General features: G+C 41.9%; 1 protein-coding gene across 9 annotated transcripts in view; it reads right to left on the bottom strand.

Moving 5' to 3' along the window:
- Positions 1-21,164: 21,164 nt before the first annotated feature.
- LOC144690605 (uncharacterized) overlaps positions 21,165-23,644 on the bottom strand; it is a 131,243-nt gene continuing 128,763 nt past the window's right edge. For 8 of the 9 annotated variants that reach the window (XM_078558282.1, XM_078558292.1, XM_078558323.1 and 5 more), the window contains one exon: positions 21,165-21,586. In XM_078558282.1, coding sequence (XP_078414408.1) covers positions 21,446-21,586 — 141 coding nt within the window. In that variant the 3' untranslated portion in view covers positions 21,165-21,445. The remainder of the gene's footprint in view (positions 21,587-23,644) is intronic. The other variant, XM_078558315.1, reaches the window with a different exon arrangement.

Raw genomic sequence — 23,644 nt, forward strand, 5'->3', positions numbered from 1 at the left:
TGCGAATTAAACCTGAACCCCTGCATCGTGACTGAAGGCTTGGGTTGAAAGTGACCCTTTATGAGGTCCACCAATTCATCAAAATTTTCCAAATCTGGGGCACTGGGTGCTGTCAAACTTTGAATCAGACTGTAGGTTTTGCTCCCACAAGTACTCAAGAGGATCATTCACTTCTCTTCCCCTGTAATCTCGTTAGCTTGAAAAAGGAACGGGAAGCGTTCTATGTATTGAGACCAATCGTCTATGGCAGGTTCAAATGGATCAATTCTCCCAAATTGTGCAATTTTGAGAGAGGATAACTTCTTCAATTCTAACAGAGCTTACTACTTATAATCACTGGGCGAGGTATGGTGCCGATTTCTTTTTAACTTGATTTCTTCTGTTCAATCCTGTTTTATCCTCATCACCAGTTTGTTGTAGTGTAGCCGAGTTGTGCTATTAATGACAGAGTTGACCTGCAGACACTTCTTAGGTGGAAACTTCAAGTTTATTTACAATATACTTAGCAGCAACTACGCGTGTGCTTTCAACTCCAACTTTATCTCCACATTGCCTGAGATAGCCTGTGTTACTTTCCTAGTGGTTATTACAGATCATGTGATCTTCCTTAATAAGTATTATTCTTAAAAGTACATTGCACACTAAATAAGACCATAATTACTACAATATGTGAATGAGGTGACCAAGGAGCTTCTGGCATAAATACCACTCCAGACCATTGGAGGGTGTAACTCGTTTTCAATTGGCTTATAAGTGGTACAACTCACCATTTCGAATTTCTTGGCATTCTTAATGGCCCCTTATCACAGAATTGTTATGGTGCAAGAGGAGGCCATTCAGCCCATCGTGTCTGCACTGGCTCGCAGAGCATTTTAAATTAGTGCCAATCTCCTGCCCTTTCCCCCTAACCCTGCACATTGTCTCTATTTAAATAATCATCCAATGCCCTCTTGAATGCCTCAATTGAACCTGCCTCCACCACACTGCCAGGCAGTGCATTCCAAACCCTAACTACTCACTGTGTGAAAAAGTTTTTTCTCACCTCACATTTGCTTCTTTTGCAAAACACTTTAAAACTGTGTCCTCTGGTTCTTGATCCATTTACAAGCGGGAATACATCTACCCTGTCCAGATCCCTCATGATTTTGAAAGCTTCTATCGAGTCTTCGCTTAGCTTTCTCTCTCCAAGGAAAACAGTCCAACTTCTCCAATCTTTCCTCATAACTGAAGTGCCTCATTCCTGGAACCATTCTCATAAACCTCCTCTGCACTCTCTCCAGTGTGTTCACATCCTTCCTGTAGTGTGGCACCCAGAACTGTACACAATACTCCAGCTGAGGTCTAGCCAGTGTCTTATATAAGTTCATCATGACCTCCCTGCTCTTATACTCTATGCCCCTATTAATGAAGCCTAGAATACTGTATGCTTTAGAAACAGCTCTCTCTACCTGTCCTGCCACCTTTAATGACTTATGTATATATACACCCAGGTCTCCCTGCTCCTGTACACCCTTTAGAATAGTATCCTTTACTTTACACTCTCTCTCCATGTTCTTTGTACCAAAGTGTATCACCTCACACTTCTCTGCATTAAACTTCATCTGCCACCTGTCCGCCCATTCCACCAATATGTCAATGTCCTTTTGAAGTTCTACACTGACCTCCTCACAGTTTACAATTCTCCCAAGCTTTGTGTTGTCTGCAAACTTTGAAATTGTCCCCTGCACACCAAGATCTAGATCATTTATATATATCAGGAAAAGCAAGGGTCCCAATACCGACCCCTGGTGAACTCAACTACGAACCTTCTTCCAGCCCAAAAAATACCCATTAACTATTACTCTGTTTCCTATCCCTCAGCCAATTTTGTATCTACATTGCTACTGTCCCTTTTATTCCATGACCTATAACTTTCCTCAAGTCTGTTGGTGGCACTGTATCGAGCACCTTTTGTAAGTCCATGTCCACCACATTAACAGCCTTGCTCTCATCAACCATCTCTGTTACCTCTTCAAAAAACTCCAGCAAATTAGTTTGACATGATTTTCCTTTAACAAATCCAAGCTGACTCTTCTGAATCAATTCACATTTTTCCATGTGACTATTAATTCTATCCTGAATAATTGTTTCTAGAAGTTTCCCCACCACAAAAGTTAAACTGACTGGTCTATAATTGCAGGGCAGACCTTTACAACCTTTTTTGAACAAGGGCGTAATGTTTGCAATTCTCCAGTCCTGCAGCACATCCCCCGAATCCAGGGAACATTGAAAGATTATTGCCAGTTCCTCTGCAATTTCCACTCTCACTTCCTTCAATATTCTTGGATGCATCTCATCTGGTCCCGGTGCCTTATCAACTTTAAATACCAACAGCTCATGCAATATCTCCTCCTTATCAATTTTAAACCTTTCTAGTGACTGAGTTTCCTCCTCTGTGTAATTACACCCTTCTTATTCCTTAGCTCCAGCCAAATTGATTCTGTCCTTGAATCCTCCGACACATCCTCTTTCTCCGGTACTGCAATACACTCCTTAACCAAAAACACCACCCCTTCGCTTTTTTTCCCTTTTCCCTTTTCTGAACACCGTGTAACCAGGTACATTTAACACCCAGATCTGCCCTTCCTTAAGCCAGGTCTCCGTTATCGCCACAACCTCATAATCCCACAAGGCAATCTGTGCCTGTAACTCCCCAATTTTATTAACTATACTCCGTGCATTCACATACATGGAGTGTAACCCTGATTTAGACTTCATTACTTGCTCCCTTACTCCGACTCCATCTATTAACTTACTATTCTCTATTTTAGTGCTACCTGCCTCTCCCAGCATTCTGTGCACCCTGGTATTATTTTCTAATATTCCCTCCTGGTTCCTATGCCCCCCACTGAGTTAGTTTAAACCCTCCCCAACAGCACTGTCAAAACAACCTGCAAGGAACTCAGTCCTGGCTCTATTCAGGTGCAACCCATCCGGCTTCTACAGGTGCAATCTCCCCCAGAGGCAGTCCCAGGAATCTAAAGACCTCCCTCCTGCACCATCTTTCTAGTCACACATTCATCTTTCTTACCTTCTGTACTCACTTTCAAGTGGCACTAGGAGTAATCCGGAGATTACTACTTTAGAGGTCCTGCTTGCTCATTTTCTACCTAGCTCTCTAAATTCCGATTGCGGGACCACATCCCCCTTCCTACCTATGTTGTTAGTACTAATGTGGACCACGACTTCTAACTGTTCACCCTCCACCACAAGAATGTCCTTCAAATACAATTATTTAACTTCATTGGACTCCTACTGCCAAATAAGTAGTATAAAGTTTTTCAAAATTTTGATAGATTAATGCAAATCATTGATTTAGAATGGATAAAATATATTTATACAAGAAAAGCCTTCACTTCTTAAACCAAATGGTTTTAATTGGTTAGAGTGACCCAAGCAGTCAATTGTCAGAAATGGTGAGGCTCATGGCCTTGCTCCTCCCTATCTTTGTAAACTCCTCTGGCTCCACAGCCCTTAATTAAGATCTCTGCATTCCTCCAACTCTAGCCTTTAACCCCACCATTGCTGACTGTGCCTTCAGCTCTCTAGCCCTCAAGCTCTGGAATTCCCTCCTTAAATCTCCCTGCCTCTCTCTACTCCTTTTAGATGCCCCTTAAAACTTTTGGTCACCTATCCTAATGTCTCCTTAACGCACCAATTTTTGTTCAATTATGCTCCTGTACCGTGGCATGTTTTACTACGTTACAGCTGCTACATAAATAGAAAATGTTGTTGTGGTTGTCTTGCTTTGTTCATGTACTGGAAATGATGCTGTAATCAGAAATCAGTCAAATAGTTCATCAGAACCTAAGCTTATAATATGGCTGATGGTGAATGATGGACCCGGTCTAGTGTTGATGATTGATGCACTGAATCAAGTTGCTTACAAGGTGGTGAGTGATGGATTTACTGACCAAGACTCGTTGATACTAATGGAATCATTGAGTCAGACTGTGAGCTCGCTAGTCGATGGAACAGCTGACCTGGATTTGCAGCATGGCTTCCACTGAATACAATTCAATTGCTGCTGGGACATCTACTCTCACCTTAACTTTCTGACATTGTGAGTATTTTAAAATGGGAACAGCTAGCATATGAAGACATTAGGGTTAATTTTAAACCCGTCTACCTGGGGTAAATGGGGTGGTAAAAGCCTGGAAATTATGTCAGATCACTTAGTGCCCCATTTACTCTTGCACTCAGGCTGCATCATCTTGGTAAGGTCCTGTTTCAGGTGGGAGGCTACTTATAATTTACAGTTTGGGATCCTATGATGCACCGTGCACACCCCGCACCTTTCTACTGGGTGGAGAGCACCCTAACCAGCTTGCGATATGAAACTGCTCATAACATGGCCCAGGAAATGTTTGGTGAGGCTAAGAGGAGCAGGAGTACCCTACTCGGAGTGCCTAACCCAGCACCCAACCCCGCGTTTTGACTGTTGGCCAGGGATGCTTTTACCCAGCTGGGAATGCTGGATTGTGGATTTATCCCTGGCAAAGATTGATTAAAAGATAGCTCACCACATTGACTAATGGGGACTTGTTAATTGTTTGTATCTCAGCAGATATGCTGCTCTGATATTCCATATATTTGAATGTAACATTGTTACATTCATCTTCAAGAGAATGAAGTAATTAAGAAGTTGATATTTCCAAACAGTTCAGTTGTTCTTCTGAATTCTAGTAGTTATATGCATTGAATTGTGTCAGTACTGAAAGTGATATGGAAGTTGGAAAATAGAATGAATTTGCTATTTCAACACAGAATGTTGTTCAACATTCTGGGCTGCATTTTTAGTTCGGCGGGTGGGTGTGTGCCTGACCCAATCAAGCATAAAATGACACGTGTTAAGCGTCCTGACATCAACGCGCAGTTGTGCGATAGTTCGGTCGGCGGGCGCGCGCAGGCTTTGGCAGCGTGCCCACTGACAATTAAAAAGCCTATTAAGGCCATTAAAAAGATAATTGACCTAATTTTTTTGCTGCCCGTCCAACCTTACAGTTGGTGGGCAGGTGAAAAGGCCAAAAATGCCCTGGCAGTTTTTTGGAAACTTCACCCATGGGCAGGATGAGGTTTCCAACATTAAAAAAAAATTAAATTTATTAAAATTTCATTTACAACATGCCCCATCTCATATGACAGAGTCACATGAGGGGACATGTTTTATTACATTTTTAAAATCTTTATTTGTAATTTTTAAAACTCCTCATCTCCCTGAGACAGCTCTGTGCCTCAGGGAGATTTTCAAGTGCGCACTCGCGTGAAGTTCCGCACTTGCCCTCCTCCCCCGCCCATACAGGCAGCATTGAGCGGGGCGGGCCTTAATTGGCCTGTCAGCATGAAATTGTGGTGCAGCCCCAATTGTGGTCGGCTTTCCCACTGCCCCACCCACCCTGCCCACCCCCACCGAGCCCACCCGCAAGGGCAAAATTCTGCCCTCTATCTTTCTATTTGAAGACATTCATACATGGGATAGTTGGTTCACTGCTGCCTTTTCTCATTGTATGTATATTAAACTTGTAGTATTCCTGTTCACCCATAACCACTGTGCTCATTGACCTACACTGGTTCCTGATCCACCAATGCCCTGATTTAAAAATTCTCATTCTTGTGTTTAAATCTATTTATGGCCACAACCCTCCCTAGATCTGTAATCTCCTCTGGTGCTACAACCCTCTGAGAACGGTGGTTTCCTCCAACTCAGGCCTCTTGTCCATCCCCCACACCATTCAGCCAACTTGGCAGCGGTGCTTCCAACTGTCTAGGTCCTATGCTCTGATATTTTCTCTAGACCTCCCCACCCCTCTCTTGTCCTTTAAGAGAGTCCTTAAGATTAATCTCTGACCAAGTGTTTAGTCACCTGCCTTAACAAAAATCCAAAGGAGGAGACATTAATTTTTGTCTGATTATATTTCTGTGATGTGTATTGAATGTGTTATAATGTTAAATATACTGTATAAATGCAAGTCCTTGTTGTTAGACCATAAGACCATAAGACGTAGGAGCAGAAGTAGGCTATTCGGCCCATCAAGTCTGCTCCGCCATTCAATGATCATGGCTGATCTGATAATCCTCAACTCCACTTTCCTGCCTTTTCCCCATAACCCTTGATTCCCTTACTGATTAAAAATCTGTCTATCTCAGCCTTGAATATACTTAACGACCCAGCTTCTACAGCCCTCTGTGGTAAAGAATTCTACAGATTCACTACCCTCTGAGAGAAGAAATTCCTCCTAATCTCTGCTTTAAATGGGTGCCCCCTTATTCTGAGATTATGCCCTCTGGTCCTAGACTCTCCCACAAGGGGAAACAACCTCTCAGCACCCACCCTGTCAAGCCCCCTGAGAATCTTATATGTTTCAGTAAGGTTGCCTCTCATTCTTCTAAACTCCAATGAGTATAGGCCCAACCGCATCAACCTCTCCTCATAAGAAAATCCCTCCATCCCTGGGATCAACCTAGTGAACTTTCTCTGGACTGCCTCCAATGCCAGTATATCTTTCCTTTAGATAAGGGGAGCAAAACTGTTCACAGTATTCTAGGTGTGGTCTAACTAGTGCCTTGTATAGTTTTAGCAAGACTTCCCTATTTTTATACTCCATTCCCTTTGAAATAAAGGCCAACATTCCATTTGCCTTCCCTATTACCTGCTGAACTTGAATGCTTTTTGGGATTTATACACGAGGACCCCCAAATCCCTCTGTGTTGCAGCTTTCTGCAGTCTTTCTCCATTTAAATAATATTCAGCTCCTCTATTCATCCTGCCAAAGTGCATAAATTCACATTTTCCCACATTGTATTCCATCTGCCACATTTTTGCCCACTCACTTAACCTGTCAATATCCCTCTATAGACGCCTTGTGTCATCCTCCACACTTGTCTTCCCACCTATTTTTGTGTCATCCACAAACTTGGCGATAGCACATTCATTTCCCTCATCCAAGTCATTGGTATATATTGTAAATAATTGTCGACCTAGCACTGATCCCTGTGGCACTGCCACAGGTTGCCATCCTGAAAATGCTCCTCGTATCCCAACTTTCTGTCGTCTATTAGTTAGCCAGTCCTCTATCCATGCTAATATACTAACCCCAACACCATGGACTCTTATCTTATTAAGTAGCCTTATGTGTGGTACCTTATGGAACACCTTTTGGAAATCCAAATATATTATATCTACTGGTTCCCCTTTGTTTGTCCTCTTGTTACCTCCTCAAAGAATTCTAATACATTTGTCAGGCAGGATTTCCCCTTCATGAAGCCTTGCTGATTCTGCTTGATTAGATGATGCGTTTCTAAATGTTCTGCTATTACATCCTTTATAATCCTTTACATGTTCTGCTATTACATCCTTTATTATACATCCTTTTTTATGCTTGTACACTCTATCCCTTCCTATCACACTCTGGGTATCATTACCTAAGTAGCTGCCCTGCAATGTTGCAATATCCTTTTGCTTTATAATAGAATCTAACATTTTCCCAATGACAGATGTTAAGCTAACTGGCCTATAGTTACCTGTTTTCTTTGCCTCCATCCCTTTTTGAATAAGGGTATTACTTTGGCAGTTTTCCAATCCTCTGGGACTTTTCCAGAATCTAAGGACTCTTGGAAGATTACTACCAGTGCATCCACTATCTCTGCAGCTATTTCCTTTAATATTCTAGGATGCAACCAATCAAGTCCAAGTGACTTATCAGCCTTTAGCCCCATTAGTTTCCCTAATACTTTTTCTCTAGTGATAGTTATTGCATTTATTTCCACCCCCCCTTTTGCCCCTTGATTATTTAGTATTTCTGGTATGCAATGAGTGTCTTCTACCATGAAGACTGATGCAAAGTATTTATTCAACTCCTCTGCCATTTCCTGGTTCCAATTATTATTTCCGCAGCCTCATTCTCTAAGAGGCCTATATTGACTTTGGCCTTTCCCTTATATATTTAAAGCTCTTACTGTCTGTTTTTATATTACTTGCTAGTTTACCCTCAAAGTTTATTTTCTCCCTCTTGATTATTTTTTTGGTCATCTTCTGTTGGTTTTTAAAACTTTCCCAATCCTCTGGTTACCACTAATTTTTTGCCACACTGTATGTTTTTCCTTTCACTTTGATACTATCCTTAACTTCCTTGGTTAACCATGGTTGGTTTATCCCCTTTCTACAATCCTTCTTCCTTACTGGGATATATCTTTGTTGTGAGTCATGAACTATTTTCTTAAACGTCTGCCATTAACCGTCTTTTCTGTTAAACTCATTTCCCAGTCCACTCCAGCCAACTCTCCCCTCATTTCTTTGTATTTACCCTTATTTAAGTTTAGCACAGATGTTTCTGAACTAAGTTTCTCACTCTCAAACTGCTAAATCCCAACATGTTATGGTCACTGTTTCTTAGGGGATCTTTTACTCTGAGATCATTTATTAAACCTGCCTTGTTACACATTACCAGATCCAAAATAGCCTGATCCCTGGTTGGATCCACAACATATTGTTCTTGGAAACCGTCCTGAAGACATTCTATGAATTCTTGTTCATGGCTACCTCTGCCAATTTGATTTTCCCAATCTACATGGTGATTATAGTCACCCATGATTAATATACTGCCTTTTTTACATGCCCTCATTATTTCCTGATTTATTCTCTGTCCGACAGCATAGCTACTGTTAAGCGGCCTATAGACTACTCCCACCAGTGTCGTCTTCCCCTTGTTATTTCTTACTTCCGCCCATATGGACACCACATCTTCCAAGTCAAGATCATTTCTTGCTATTGTACTTATTCCATCTCGTACTAACAAAGCTACCCCACCACCCTTTCCTTCCTGCCTGTCCTTTCAAAAAGTCACATACCCCTAAATATTTAGTTCCCAGCTTTGACCTCCTTGAAACCATGTCTCCATAATAGCTATAAGATCATACCCATTAATCTCTATTTGTGCCGTTAATTCATTTATTTTTTTCTGAATACTATGTGCATTTAAGTAAAGAACCATTAATTTTGCCGTTTTACTATTTTTTACCTCTTTGGCCCTATTTGCTGCTGTTTTTTTATGCTTGTACACTCTATCCCTTTCTATCACACTCTGGGTATCATTACCTAAGTAGCTGCCCTGCAATGTTGCCATATCCTTTTGCTTTATAAGCCCACTTATCCCCTCTCCAGAACCCTCCCCATCTCTATTTAGTTTAAAGCCTTCACTACAGCCCTAGTTATTCGATTCGCCAGGATTCTAGTCCCAGCATGGTTCAAGTGAAGCCCATCCCACTGGAATAGCTCCCTTTTACTCCAGTCCTGATGTCAGTACCCCATGGACTGAAACCCATTCCTCCCACACCAATCTTTGAGCCATACATTTAACTCCTTGACTTTATTTAACCTATGCCAGTTTGCAAGTGGTTCAGGTAGTAATTTTGAGATTATTACCTTGGGGGTTCTGCTTTTTAATTTGTAGTATTTGTCAACTTTTATGCTTAGTATCTCTAACTATGAATAAATGCACTGCTTGCTGTGGACTCTATAACCTTCTTTGACCTTAATCTACATCAGTGAGTTGGCTGAGCTGAATGTAAAACCCAGTAAGCAGGTCACTGCAGATAGGGTAACTGTTCAGCTTTAGGTCAGGTGCATCTGCTAAAGGCAGATTATGAAAAAGGTACAGTAAGTATCAGGTCTGTAGGGAGAAGGTCAATTTGTAGGACTATCAAGGGAGATATAAAAACAGAAAATGCTGGAAAAACTCAGCAGGTCTGGCAGCAACTGTGGAGAGAGAAACAGAGTTAACGCTTCGAGTTCAATATGACTCTTTGGAACTGAGGTTGAGCTGACCTGAGTTTTTCCAGAATTTTCGGCTTTCATTTTAGATGTCCAGCATCTGCAGTATTTTGCTTTCATCAAGGGAGAAAACTTTGATTAAAAATTGGTAATTTTAACAGTTGAGGTGACAGGCATACTAAGTTGGAAGTAAATAAATGGTCTTTCGAATTAGGTGAAGTATGGGAACAATTGGTGATTGTGGTGCGAATGATAGGCAAGTGGTTTAAGGTTATTCAGGGCACCAATTTTGACCCAAAAAGAGAAACAACCACTGAGGATTATGGACAATGAGGCTGGAAAGAGTAGTGAGGGTGAGGATCAGGAGAATGAAAATTCTTCTGTAATGGGAGGGCAATCAGCTCCAGCGGTTACCTCCTATGTCATGGAGACAAAAATTTAGGAACATAGGAATTGCTAGATGAAAAAATCCAAAGCCCATCTAATTTGTCCTCTACTGTCAAATTTTTAGGTCTTTGTTAAATTTTGGTCTGTTTCTGAATCAGCTTTGAACTAATTCATTTTGATTTACTTTTGTTCATATGAGACTTAACCAATTAAGGTAAGGCAGGTCTCTTTGGATAGTAAATTTTAGGAAGTTTATAGAAGAAGATTCAACAAACTTTTGGACAATGACTTTTACAACTTCAACCGGCTGAGCAGGCTGTTGAAGTGTTGGTCACTTTTGCCCTCTCTCAGGTGTCTGGTCTTGACCTTGAACTCACTTGAGGAGATTGACATGTGGTTAGTACTCTAGAGTCTTCAAAATCTTGGTTAGCAATGGAACCTTATGAAATCCTACTTTTATCCCTTTTCATTATTATCATGCCATGCCTGTTGACTTAATGATTGTTAGGTAAATGTAATTGTTTTTTAATTACACCTTCCAGTTGATAACATATTGGTTCAAAAGGAAAGTAGTATCTCATTCATAGAAGACAATAGCTTCTTTACTTTGCCAATACTAATCCGATTGTGAATAATTCTCTATTTATAAAGCAGACTCTGCCAAGGCTATGGTGTCCCGTACCTTAGACAGAACAATCTTTCTAATTCTGATAAGCAATTTCTGCTACGTCTATGTTTTCTAGAAACATTCAAGTTTCTACAGTATTAATATGTATTTAATACTTCAAGATAAAAACCTTTCCAATATACTTATTAATTCCATGAATTCACGAAATATAACTTTATCAAGGCTCATTACTTCTATAATCTGTTTCATGACTGGTTGCTACATGATACAATTAATACAGAAAATAAATTACAGGATTGGAAATGGCTGCAGAAGCCACATATTAAGTGTTAAAATGGCTTCCTTGACCTTGTTACTTATTACAGTGAATACAGTATGAAAATGATTGATTTTAAAACCAAATCTGATCACTAGGTCTACCTATGGGGAGGTGGTGGAATGGTGGTATTGTCACTAGACTTGTATTCTAGAGATCCAAGGTAATGCTCTGGGGACCAGGGTTCAAATCCCACCACAGCAGATGGTGAAATTTGAATTCAGTCTGATGATGACCATTGCTGATTATCATAAAAACCCATCTGGTTCACTAGTGTCCTTTAGGGAAGGAAATCTGCTGCCCTTACCTGGTTTTGCCTACATGTGACTCCTGACCCACAGCAATGTGGTTGATTCTTAAAATGCCCTCTGAACAAGGGAAATAAATGCTGGTCTAGCCAGTGAAGCCCACATCCCATGAACGAATTAAAAGAAAATGACCATTCTCATGGTGGCACATTGCAATGATTCTGCGGTTGAGCACTTGATTTTTGTGGATATATATGACAAATGCTGGATGTGCATATCAAGAGTACCGAGGCCCATTTTCTGCCTGGTAAATTGTAGGCTGAGGACATGACACTCCATCAGTAATGTGCATTGTTAAAGTCATACTCCATCCGCAGTAGCTTTTAGCTTTTTGTTTTTATCTTCTAGATTCAATGTTGCTTCCTTAAAAAAATATTTTTTTGTGCAGCAAATCAAACTTATTGATAGCTCATATTTTGTAGTCTTCTCTGGTGTATCTGATGAAATCAAATAACCACTTTTGCCACCTACATCTAAGTAAATCCCAGAGTCGGTACGGCGTAGACAGAAGTCATTTGGCCCATTTTAGCTGCACCAGCTCTGCGAATGAGCAACTCATCTAGTTCCATTCTCCCGCCTTCTCCCTGTAACCTTGCACGTTCCTCCTTTTCAGATAACAGTAATTTCATTTTGAATGCCTCAATTTAACCTGCCTCCATCACACTCTCTCAGGCAAAGCACTCCAGATCCCAGCCACTCGCTGCTTGAAAAAGTTTTTCCTCATTCACATTGCTTCTTTTACTATTACTTTAAATCTGTGCCCTCTCCTTCTCGATCCTTTCCTGAATGGGGACATTTTCACCCTATCTACTCTGTCCAGATCTCTCATGATTTTGAAAACATTTATCAAATCTCCTCTTGGTGGTCTTTTCTCTAATGAAAACAGTCCGAACTTCTCCAATCTATCTTCATACCTGGTTTCTGGGATGAAGAACTTCATACTTGTGAATCTTTTCTGCACTCTCTCCAATGCCTTCACATCCTTCCTAAAGTGCGGCGCTCAGAACTGGATGCAATACTCCAGCTGAGGCCGAACTAGTGACTTGCACAAGTTCAACATAACCTCCTTGCTCTTGTATTCTATGCCGCTATTAGTAAAACCCAGGATACTGTATGCTTCATTAGTCACTCTCTCAAATTGTCCTGCCATCTTCAATGACTTTTGCGCATATATATCCAGGTCCCTCTGCTCCTGTACCCCTTTAGAGTTGTACCCCCTATTTTGTATTGTCTCCCAATGTTCGTTCTATCAAAATGAATCACTTCATATTTCTCTGCATTGAACTTCAGCTGCCACCTGTCTATTCCACCAACTTGTCAATGTCCTTTTGATGTTCTACACTATCCTCTGCATCATTTACAATGCTTCCAAGGTTTGTATCATCCGCAAACTTTGAAATTGTGCCCTGTACACCAAGATCTAGGTCATTAATATATATCAGGAAAAGCAAGGGTCCCAACACTGACCCCTGGGGAACTCCACTACAAACCTTCCTCCAGCCCGAAAAATATCCGTTAACCCCTACTCCTTGTTTCCTGCCGCTCAGCCAATTCTGTATCCACCTTGCTACTGTCTCTTTTATTCCATGAGCTATATCTTTTCTGAAATCTGTTGTGCGGCACTATATCAAACACCTTTTGGAAATCCATGTGCACCACATCAACAGCATTGCCCTCATCAACCCTCTCTTACCTCTTCAAAAAAAAACTCCAAGTTAGTTAAACATTATTTACCCTTAATAAATCCATGGTGACTTTCCTTAATTAACCTGCATTTGTCCATGTGACTATTAACTTCGTTCCAAATTATTGTTTCTAGAAGTTTCTCCACCACTGAAGTTAAACTGACTGGCCTTTTTTAAAATTCATTCATGGGGTGTGTGCATTGCTGGCTAGGCCAGCTTTTATTGGCCATCCCTAATTACCATCATTCAGAAGGCATTTAAGAGTCAACTACATTACTGTGGGTTTTTATGACAATCGGCAACGGTTTCGTGGTCATCACCATCAGACTTTTAATTCCAAATTTTTATTGAATTCAAACTTCACCATCTGCCGTGGTGGGATTCGAACTCAGGTCCCCAAAGCATTACCCTGGGTTTCTGGAATACTAACTCAGTAACAATACCACTGTGGCTCCTTGTAGCTGCTGGGTGTATCCTTACACCCTTTTTGAACAAGGGTGTGATGTTTGCAATTCCTCAGTCCTCTGGCACCACCCTTGAGTCTAAGGAAGACTGAAAAACTATAGCCAGTGCCCCCCCAATTTCCAATCTCACTTCTCGCAGTACCCTTGGGTGCATCTCATCCGGTCCCAGTGCCTTATCAACTTTAAGTACAGAAAAGCTATCCAATACCTCCTCTTTTACTATTACTTTAAATCTGTGCCCTCTCCTTCTCAATCCTTTCCTGAGTGGGGACATTTTCACCCTATCTACTCTGTCCAGATCCCTCATGATTTTGAAAGCATCTATCAAATCTCCTCTTGGTGGTCTTTTCTCTAAGGAAAACAGTCCGAACTTTTCCAATCTATCTTCATACCTGGTTTCTGGTGTCTGAATTACCTAATGTTTTACCATGGCCTGGGTAGCATCTTCTTCTTCTTTGGTAAAGACAGATGCAAAGTATTCAATTAATACCTCAACTATGCTCTCTGCCACCATGTGTAAATTCTCTTTTTGGTCCCTTATCATCCCTACTCCTCCTTTTACCACGCTTTTACTATTTATATGCATATAGAAGACTTTGGGATTCCCTTTTATGTTAGCTGCCAGTCTCTTTTCATACTTCCTCTTTGCTTCCCTTATTTTCTTCTTCACCTCCACTCTGTACCTTCTGTATTCTGCTTGGCACTCAATTGTAGTTTCTACCTGATGCTTGTCATAAGCACACTTTTTCTTCTTTACCTTAATTTTTATCTCCTTTGCCATCCAGGGAGCTCTGAATTTGTTTGCTTTACCTTTCCCGTTCAAAGGAATATACCTTGACTCTGCCTGAATTAGCTCTTCTTTGAAGATAGCCCAATAATCAGCTACCATTTTTCCTGCCAACCTTTGACTCCAATTTATTCGGCCCAGATCTATTCTCATCCCATTGAAGTTAGCTTTCCCCCAGTTAATTTTTCTTACTGTGGACTGTTGTTTGTCCTTTTCAGTAGTCAGTCTGAACCTTATGACACAATGATCACTGTCTCCTAAATGTTCTCCTACCAACACTTGTTCTACTTGCCCCACCTCTTTTTTTGCCTACCCGGGAGGGCAGACATAGCCTAGGTTTAGCATCTCATCTGAAATATAGCACCTCCAGCAATGCAGCACTCCATCAGACTGCACTGGAGTGTCAGTCTTGATTTTTGTGCAGTCCTGGAGTGGGAGTTCAACCACCAACCTTCTTACCCAGAGATGAGGTTACTGCAAACTGACTAACACCCAATAGGTCCTGATCTCTTTAGGATGAGCGAGTTAAAGAAAATGAGCTGGCTTTGCCAAAGTGCTGAAATGCTTCCTCTCCTGTTTCAGTTCCCTCTTGCTCTTTCATCTTGCATTTTTCTTTAAATGAAAACTGTTGTTGACTAAAAAAAATCCATTGCACAGGTGTGAAGGGAAGGGCCTGTTGCTATTGCTTAGATAGGCATGTATAATGTTTGCCTTATCCCTTTTAAAAAAAGAGTAATCTTTTGGCTTAGTGGTAACATTCCTGACTCTGAATGAGGAGGGTCTAGGACCCAGACAATCCCAGTGAGCTTTCACTCTGAATTCTGGGTGGACATCAAGTGGGATACTCGCATCCATTGGGTAGCTCCTAACCCTTCATTGTGTGGGTTTTGGGAGTCCATAAAACCCTCATGCTCTATAGGATTAACCATCCTATCAGCTGATATAAAGATGGTTACAGACATGAAAGGAACGTTCACAGTCTGTCAGACCACTAATCAGCCTGTGAAACATTCAACTACTTCACACTAGTTACCAAGGGAAGAGCGTGAACAACAACAATCGATTAGAAAGGTCACCTACTGCCACAGGCTGTTTGTATTCATTTTAGTTTAGCAATGGTGGCCAGAATGTTTCTTACATTTTATTCATTCTCTTTTCCCAACTTGCAGTTTGTAGATGATGTTGATATCACTGTCCCACCATGATGAGAATAATAAACGCCCTTCTCGTCATAACAGCTCAAATAATTCTACACACTGGAACATCATCTTCCTCAGCAGCGTGCTCCCAGATCACACCCTGTCGGAACTTGTCTCAATCAGCTTGCAAAATGTGAACAGGATGCGCTGCTGTAACCTGGGTTGATTACATGGCTTAACTGCCATGGCGGTGACTGATTAGCTAATTAACTTAGACTGGCTACGTATTCAGCAATGATTGATGGACTCGATGACTCAGACTGAGAGTGCAGTCACTGGAATTCATTGGCTCACTGAATACAAATCTGCTCTCTCTTATTGTAATTTTCTTCTTGTAGTTAAGCTGAAAATCTCAAAATGCCAGAGGTAGGCATTTTAACTCTCCTCACATGGCAGACACCTGGGCGGAACAGGAGTTCAATTTAGAGGTCCATCCTGTGGCTATTTTGCAGCCAGATGGCTGAGGCCTTTCTGTGACTGGGGGGGAAGGGGGGAGTGGGATTGGGGGCGGGGGGAGTGTGGGACGGGTGGGGGGGGGGAAGGACCCGGGGGTGGAAATTGGGGTCCTATCACTTTGACACGTTCTCTGAAGTCATCTGAATAATCAAATGGGCGAAGCCTTCCACCATGGACACTCTGTTCTGTAGCCACTGGACACCCAGCAAGTGCATCAAAAGGTAAGTTCAACACAAAGGGAAGATAAACAAAAGCCCTGATTTTAACAGAGCTGGAATCAGGTGAGTGGGGAGAGGACGAGTGGGAAACCCCCATCATGTCACCAGCCTGGTACTTGTGAGCGTTGGCTGTTCACCCGATTACATTCAGAAACGGTCAGTCTGCCCATCTGCTCTGCGCATTGTCTGGCGGGCCTGTTATAATAATGATATAATAATTATAATATGCAGGAATAAACCACCTCTTAAAGAGCGGTCGCATTCCCTTCTGTCAGATTTGCTTGTTACACTACTGCTGCAAGATAGAACAGGTAGGGGAATGAGTCGCAGCAAACCCCACAGGTTTTCTGATCTCTCACCAGGACCACCAGGGAGGTAAGTAAGGGCAAAAAGCGAGGAGTGTTCTCCAGTATCCACAGGAGCATCCCAAGGGCCACCATCCAGCAGGAGTGGCTGCCAGGGTCAGCGCCAGCAGCAATACTCCCCAGCACCAGGCTTCAGTGTAGGATGACATTCAATAGTCTGACGATAAGCAAGAGTGAATATATCTCTTCATCTCTCTCAACAAGTTTTTCACTCTTAACATTCCCTCCCCCCCATCACATCTTTTAACATATTATCACACACATCTCTTTTCTGATTTCACACTACATAAACACAATTCTCCTCTGATTTCCTAACACTTGGACAACCACCTACTCCTTCCATTATTCCTTCCTTACCCCACATATTGAATATATTCAAGAGCTGAGTTAGACAGATTTTTGATTGAAAACTGAGTCTAAGGTTATTGGGGACAGGCAAAAAAGTACTCTTAAGGCCACAATTAGATCAGCTATGATCTTATTTCTTTATTCTTTCATGGGTTGTGGGTATCACTGGCAAGGCCAGCATTTGTTGCCCATTCCTAATTGCCCTGGAACAGAGTGGCTTGCTTGGCCATTTCAGAGGGCAGTTAAGAGTCACCATATTGCTGTGGTTCTGGAATCACATGTAGGCCAGATGAAGTAAGGATGGCAGATTTCCTTCCCTAAAGGACATTAGTGAACCAGATCGGTTTTTACGACAATTGATGATAGTTTCGTGGTCGCCTTTATTGAGACTAGCTTTCAATACCAGATTTTTTTATTTGTTGAATTTAAATTCCACCAGCTGTCATGGTGGGATTCAAACCTGTGTGCCCCAGAGAATTAGTCTGGGCCTCTGGATTACTGGATTATTTCACCCCTCTCCTAATTTTACCCAGTTCTGTTGAAGGGTCATGAGGACTCGAAACGTCAACTCTTTTCTTCTCTGCCGATGCTGCCAGACCTGCTGAGTTTTTCCAGGTAATTCTGTTTTTGTTTTCCTCTGGATTACTAGTCCAGTGACATTACCACTATGCAGAGCAGGTTCAATGAGCTGAATGTTCTTATGTCCTGTTCTTATTCCACACTTAGTTTCGCATTCATCACCTCCTTATCTTCATTCCATCTTGCTTCTTCTCCACCTCTCAACACATGCATTATATGTGCAAGCACTAGGATCTCCACTTACCTTTTCAACAGTCGCTCTGTCTCTCTTTTTGCAGACCAAGGCGATGCATTAATGTCAGGGAACGGACGAAGACTGGCAAGAGAAACATCTTAGTTCTCACTCAAATGGAGCATGAAGTCCTGGAGATTATCAGCCCAGGCAAAGCCATGAGAATCAAGGAAGACAAGGCTGGTGGCTTATCCAAACATGTGTCAGCACGTTGCTTGTAATCCTTAATTTACCTCAGAAAATATTCAGATAACTTCACAACTTTGTTACATTCTCAAGACTGCCTCCTGCAGATTTCCAGACTGTCGGTGCATTCTTAACTTTAATGCATTTTTTTCCCTCTAGGTACTTCTCAGTGATTGGACCTGGCAGGAGAGGACAGTTTGATGACCTCAGGATGTCCCAATGTACTTTACAGCCAATGATATACTTTTGAAATATCTCAATTGTACATAGCAAAGTCCCACATAAATAGCAATGAATTGAATGACCAGGTCGTCTGCTTTATTAAGTGTTAGTTGAGTTCTACTCCCCAGTCTTCAAAATAGCACCATGAGATCTTTTATGTTGATCTGAGAGGGCAGATGTTGCTGCATGTTGACCTCCTATCTCAATGATGGCATTTCAACAGTATAGCGCTCACTTAGAACTGCACTGAAGTGTCACCCTGGATTGTGTGCTTAAGTCTCTGGAATGGGGCTTCAACAGTGACTGTCTTATTCAGGGATATGAGTTTTGTCACTGAATCGTGGCTGGTACACAATCAAAATTCAATACAATAAATAAAGGACTTATAGCATTGCTGGGGTTTACTTTTTAAAATTAATTATTGAGATGTAGATGTTGACAAGGCCAGCACTACTTCTCATCCAAAGTTATGGTGGGCCTTCTCCTTGAATGGTTGGTAGCAATTTGATACAACTGAGTGGCTTGTTAGACCACTTCAGAGGGCAGTTAAGACTCAACTAAGTTGGTGTGAAACTGGACTCACGTATTGGCCTGATGGTTTAAGGCAGGTTTCCTCCCTTAAAGGACATTATAGAATCATAAAATGGTACACCACTGAAGAAGGCCATTGAGCCTGTGTCTATGGCTGAGTTATCAAAGTAATCCCACTCCCGTTCTTTCCCCATAGCCCTATAAAGTTTCTACACATTAGTGAACATTTTGGGGACTTTCAAATGACAATCCACACTTCCAAATTTTTTAAAAGTGAATTCAAATTCTGAAATTGTCAGTGGTACAGTTTGAGCTCGTGGGGCTGAATTTTTGTGTAGGGACGGGAAAAAGCAAGTAAGGTCATTCCCAACTTTGGAAACACGAGCCTGTCGCCTCTGCCCATACCCACCATATTTTTGTCTCCTGGAGATGTGGATGGGCAGGGTTTGGTAGTACAGAGGAGTGCGATTGAGGTGGGCTGGTTAGAAGGCCTACTACAGTTTGCTGGGACATTAGCCCAGCCTCTCCAAAGTAGTTTTTATGCCCTCTAACCAGCACTCCCATGCCTCCTCCATGCCCCTCCTACTCCCCATGCCCCATAATATTCCTCATGTCCACTCATAACCCCCCTCCATGTATTCTCCATAGCACTCACTAAGTATTCACTATGGTCAGACCTCAGGAGCTATGTCTTTGAAGTGGACATTTAAAACAATTCTAACAATCATATACAGCTGTCATTCAAACAAACTTCATATTGGGGGAAAAAAAACTCTCACTCCAAAAAAAATTCAAAAAATTAAATCCCCTCAAGTGGTCAATCTGTTATGATAATCGTTTAATAACCTCTTAAAACTGTCAAACTGACAGAAACTGCTGAGATACTTCAAGTGGTTCTGTAGCTTTTGAAATTTAGCCAAGCATTCATAATCACCCCAGCTATCAAAACAAGCCCTTGGAAATACAAACAATGGAATCTATTGAAACTGTAGGAACAGATGACCCTTTTTTTAAAACAAACTACACCAGATATCCTGTCAATCAAAGCAGTCCAGGAGCAGGTGTCTTTTTTTTCTAAGGGAAAACAGCAGAAGATTTTGTTTTCGATTTAAGAAGGCTCTGGACGCTTAAATCACTTCAGATCATTACATTACATGACCCAAGCAGTGTTTTTTTTTAGTTTTGAACGCATAATAGCACTTTTCACTTTTTACTCTGATGCATCTCAACATTACACAATGTAATGGTTGACTTACCTTTGAAGGACTGGACTCTATGAACAATCACTGCAGTAAAAACACATCTAATTTATAATCCAGGATCTAATAGTGACATCTGAAGCTGTCAAACCATTTAACACTTACATGTCAGAATGTTCCCGACACCTCAGCAGGCTCTCCCCAAGGTTCCTGAGCTCTCAACCAAGGCAGGTTTTCAGAAAACTTCCAAAACCTGCAGGACCCAATGAAAATACTGTGGGGCAGCAAATACAGATTTTCCCCTGGGCCTTATTATGGGGAGCCCAATGTTAGTGGAGTCGCAACTCAAACTGTTCCCTCCCTGTGCAATGGCAATACGAAAATGGCATGGGGTTGGGAAGGCACAAAAAAATTCTAATTTGCAGCTAAAAGAACCAAAGTTTTTGCCATTCCTGATCCCACTTCAGTGCACAGGAGGACACAAAAATCCGGCCCATGGCGTATGGATTGCAATACCTGTAGTATAACCACTATACTACTGCTTCGTAGATAAGAATTGGCAAGGCGTGTGACATTTGTTAACCTGTAATTACATCATTAACTGATTGATTTGCCAAAAGTATAAATCCATGTTTTGATTACACAAGTCTTCAAACATCACCAGTAGAAAATTGAAGGGAGATGGTTCAGAATTGCAGCAGCTACTTTTGCAGCTATCTTCCTTTAAGTGACCCCTGGTAACTGATCTCACCTAGTTTCATGGTGTGGCTGAAAGTGACAGGGCGAGTGGTTCTAAATGAGATAGAGGTAGATTACCAAGCACATGCACCCAGTGGGAGGTTTTGTTCAGAGTAAACAGGGTTCAGAGATGGGGGCCCAACATTGTAATATTGATCTTTCCCTACCGAGTTGCTCCTCACTAGCAGTATGAGATTGAGATTGGAATGGTGGTAACGGAAAGGAATGAAAGATTTAGAGTACAATGGCCACCATGGATATGCATCCTTAAGCAGTGCCAAATAATGTACCCCATCTATCATACCTAGTACACAAATAAATGGATCATTTCAAAGTTTTGCCTATGGCAGGGTCTATCAGGAATTACTGGTTGCAAAACTGTCTGCAGTGTGCCCTGATTCACAATAAGCAACAGTGCCTGGCAAGGCTCCCTGGCAGGAGAGTAAAGTTGGAAGGTTATCCCTTCAATATCTTTACCACATTTAGTTTAAAAAAACTCATTACTGGCTTTGAAGTCAAGACTATTTTAATAAAGATATTTTCTACAGTAAAATTAAGACATTGTAGCTATGTTTTCTTGCTCTGTCCTTCAAAAGCAAAAACAAGACATTTGATACCCAGTGTGCACACTATACCGATAAATCTCATGCTGAATTATGACACAATTGCATCCTGTCGTAGCAGTGATGTCAGGTTTGCAGTATTGTACGGTGACTCACTGATCATACAGTCCATTGACAGATGATATGTTGAACTATCAGTGATTTCGACAGTCGTTGATGGAGAGCACTAAGTTTTGCTGGAACATGATGTGAACTTCACTTTGGGGTCTTCAGCAGGCCGGGAGACAGGGAGCCATTTGTATTCCAGGCTTTGACTGGGAGGGTCCAAATCCCAGCAGTAATGATTTAGCAAATATCCAGCAGCTGTCTTTAAAAAAAAGAACATCAGACATTTCAATCATAGGAATGAAGAATTAAGACGTAAAATAAAACAAAATACACAAGGGTGAATTTAAGCCCTCCCAGAGGCATTGTGCAATGGGAAGCAGACACAAGGGTAAATTCACTAAGTCACACTTTAAAGAAACACTGGTCACAAATGCAGTAACTCTCTCCCCAAAACACTGTGGATTATGAATCAACCGAATCTCTCAAAACTGAGATCAACAGTTTTTGTTTGATGAGAATATCAAGAGATATGGAGCAAAGGCAGGTTAATGAGGGAGTTGAGAAATAGAGCAGCCATGATCCAGCGGAATCGTGGACCAGGCGCAAGGTGTTGATTTGCCTACTCCTGTTCCTATGGAGTGGGGGGTTAATAATGTAGCACTGACACGCTCCCTTCAAGCTCAGCTCCCTACTGGGAATATGGGATCAATGGCTTTATCCGAAAGGGAATTCAGCCAGATCGGTGTGCCTGATTCTCAAACCATACAAATTTCTTATCAGCAGTTTTGTTGCATAAGCTCAACACCAAATCATAAAACTAAGCCCAAGGAAACAATGGGTTGGCCCGGGACTGCAGCCTTAGCTATTGACACATAAGGTTTAGATAGTATGACAACAAAAGCCCAAAGTGTCAGAGGGCTGCTCCTTGCCTGATATGTTCAGTCCACTTCAATGTGGATGGGAAGTGCCTAGCAATCAAGTTCATTAGGCAATACGTTCTATTTAAATTTGGGCTTCTCCCCATAATGCTATTAGGATGAATGTCATCCTAGATGAGCTTTTCTTTGTAGTAGGACTACTCAGAATTTTTCAAGCATTTATTTGCAAAAGGGGGCTTTAAAATTGTGCTGCTTTGTGCAGCAGCCAGGAGCCCTTGAATGACTGAGGGCTCATTCATCCCCCAATCCCTTGGCACTCACAGCAAGTCTGGTGCTACAGATCCAGAGTACCACAAATATATTTAAATATTCCAATGCCATGTTATCATACAAGGTCAGCTCATTTGGGTGCAGTTACACATAAATATCTCAGCAGCTTTGCACTGGAACAAAGCATTAGCCCTACTGTGAATGGCCAGACAATGGGGGAAGGGGGAAGGTTTATGGTTTTAGTATTCTGAAACCATAATTGCAGGAAGTTCCTCAGGGTAGTGTCCTAGGTCCAACCATCTTCAGCTGCTTCATGAATGACCTTCCTTCCATCATAAGGTCAGAAATGGGGATGTTTGCTGATGATTCCACAATGTTCAACGCTATTTGCAACTCCTCGGATACAGAAACAGTCCATGTCCAAATACAGCAAGACCTGGACAATATCTCATCTTGGGCTGATAAGTGGCAAGTAACATTCGTGTCACAATCAGTTTGTTCACTGTCACTGGGTCAAAATCCCGGAACTCCCTCCCTAACAGCACTGTGGGTTTACCTACATCACATGGACTGCAGCGGTTCAAGAAGGCAGCTCACCATCACCTTCTCTTAGGTATGGATGATAAATGCTGGCCTAGGCAACGATGCTCACATGCCATGAGTGAATTTTTTAAAATGTGCAAAATTTGAACCTGCGTCTTGGCAAGCTCACATGTATACCTAGCCACCAACCTATATAATGGCCCAGATCTTCTGAGCAGTGTCAATGATGAGCGGATTGCTGCCACGCTCAAATCTTCCCCTGACTCGATGCTGCTGCGCATTTCTTCCAGGATCTTCTAATCCTGGCTGTCACAGAAATGCGCAGCACAGCGTCCCTCAGGGAACTCCTTTGGAGCAGAGTTGGGGGAAGGCAGAACACGTCCCCTTTTTAAGGCACTAATTGCTGTATGGTGAGTTTAAAGGTCCAATATTTGAATGTTTATGAATGGATGGGTGAGTGGATGAATGATTGAGTGGGTAGGTGGGTGAGGTGGGTGAGTGGATAGTTGGGTCTTTGGGTAAGATCGGAGGGGTAATTGGGTGGTCGGGGGGTCGTTGTGTCAGGGGGTAGTCAGGTGGTCGAGGGTAGCTGGGTTGGATGGTAGTCGGGTCTGGTCGGGGGAATA

The sequence above is a fragment of the Cetorhinus maximus genome, chromosome 2, assembly GCF_964194155.1.
Source record: "Cetorhinus maximus chromosome 2, sCetMax3.hap1.1, whole genome shotgun sequence".
Lineage (NCBI taxonomy): Eukaryota > Metazoa > Chordata > Chondrichthyes > Lamniformes > Cetorhinidae > Cetorhinus > Cetorhinus maximus.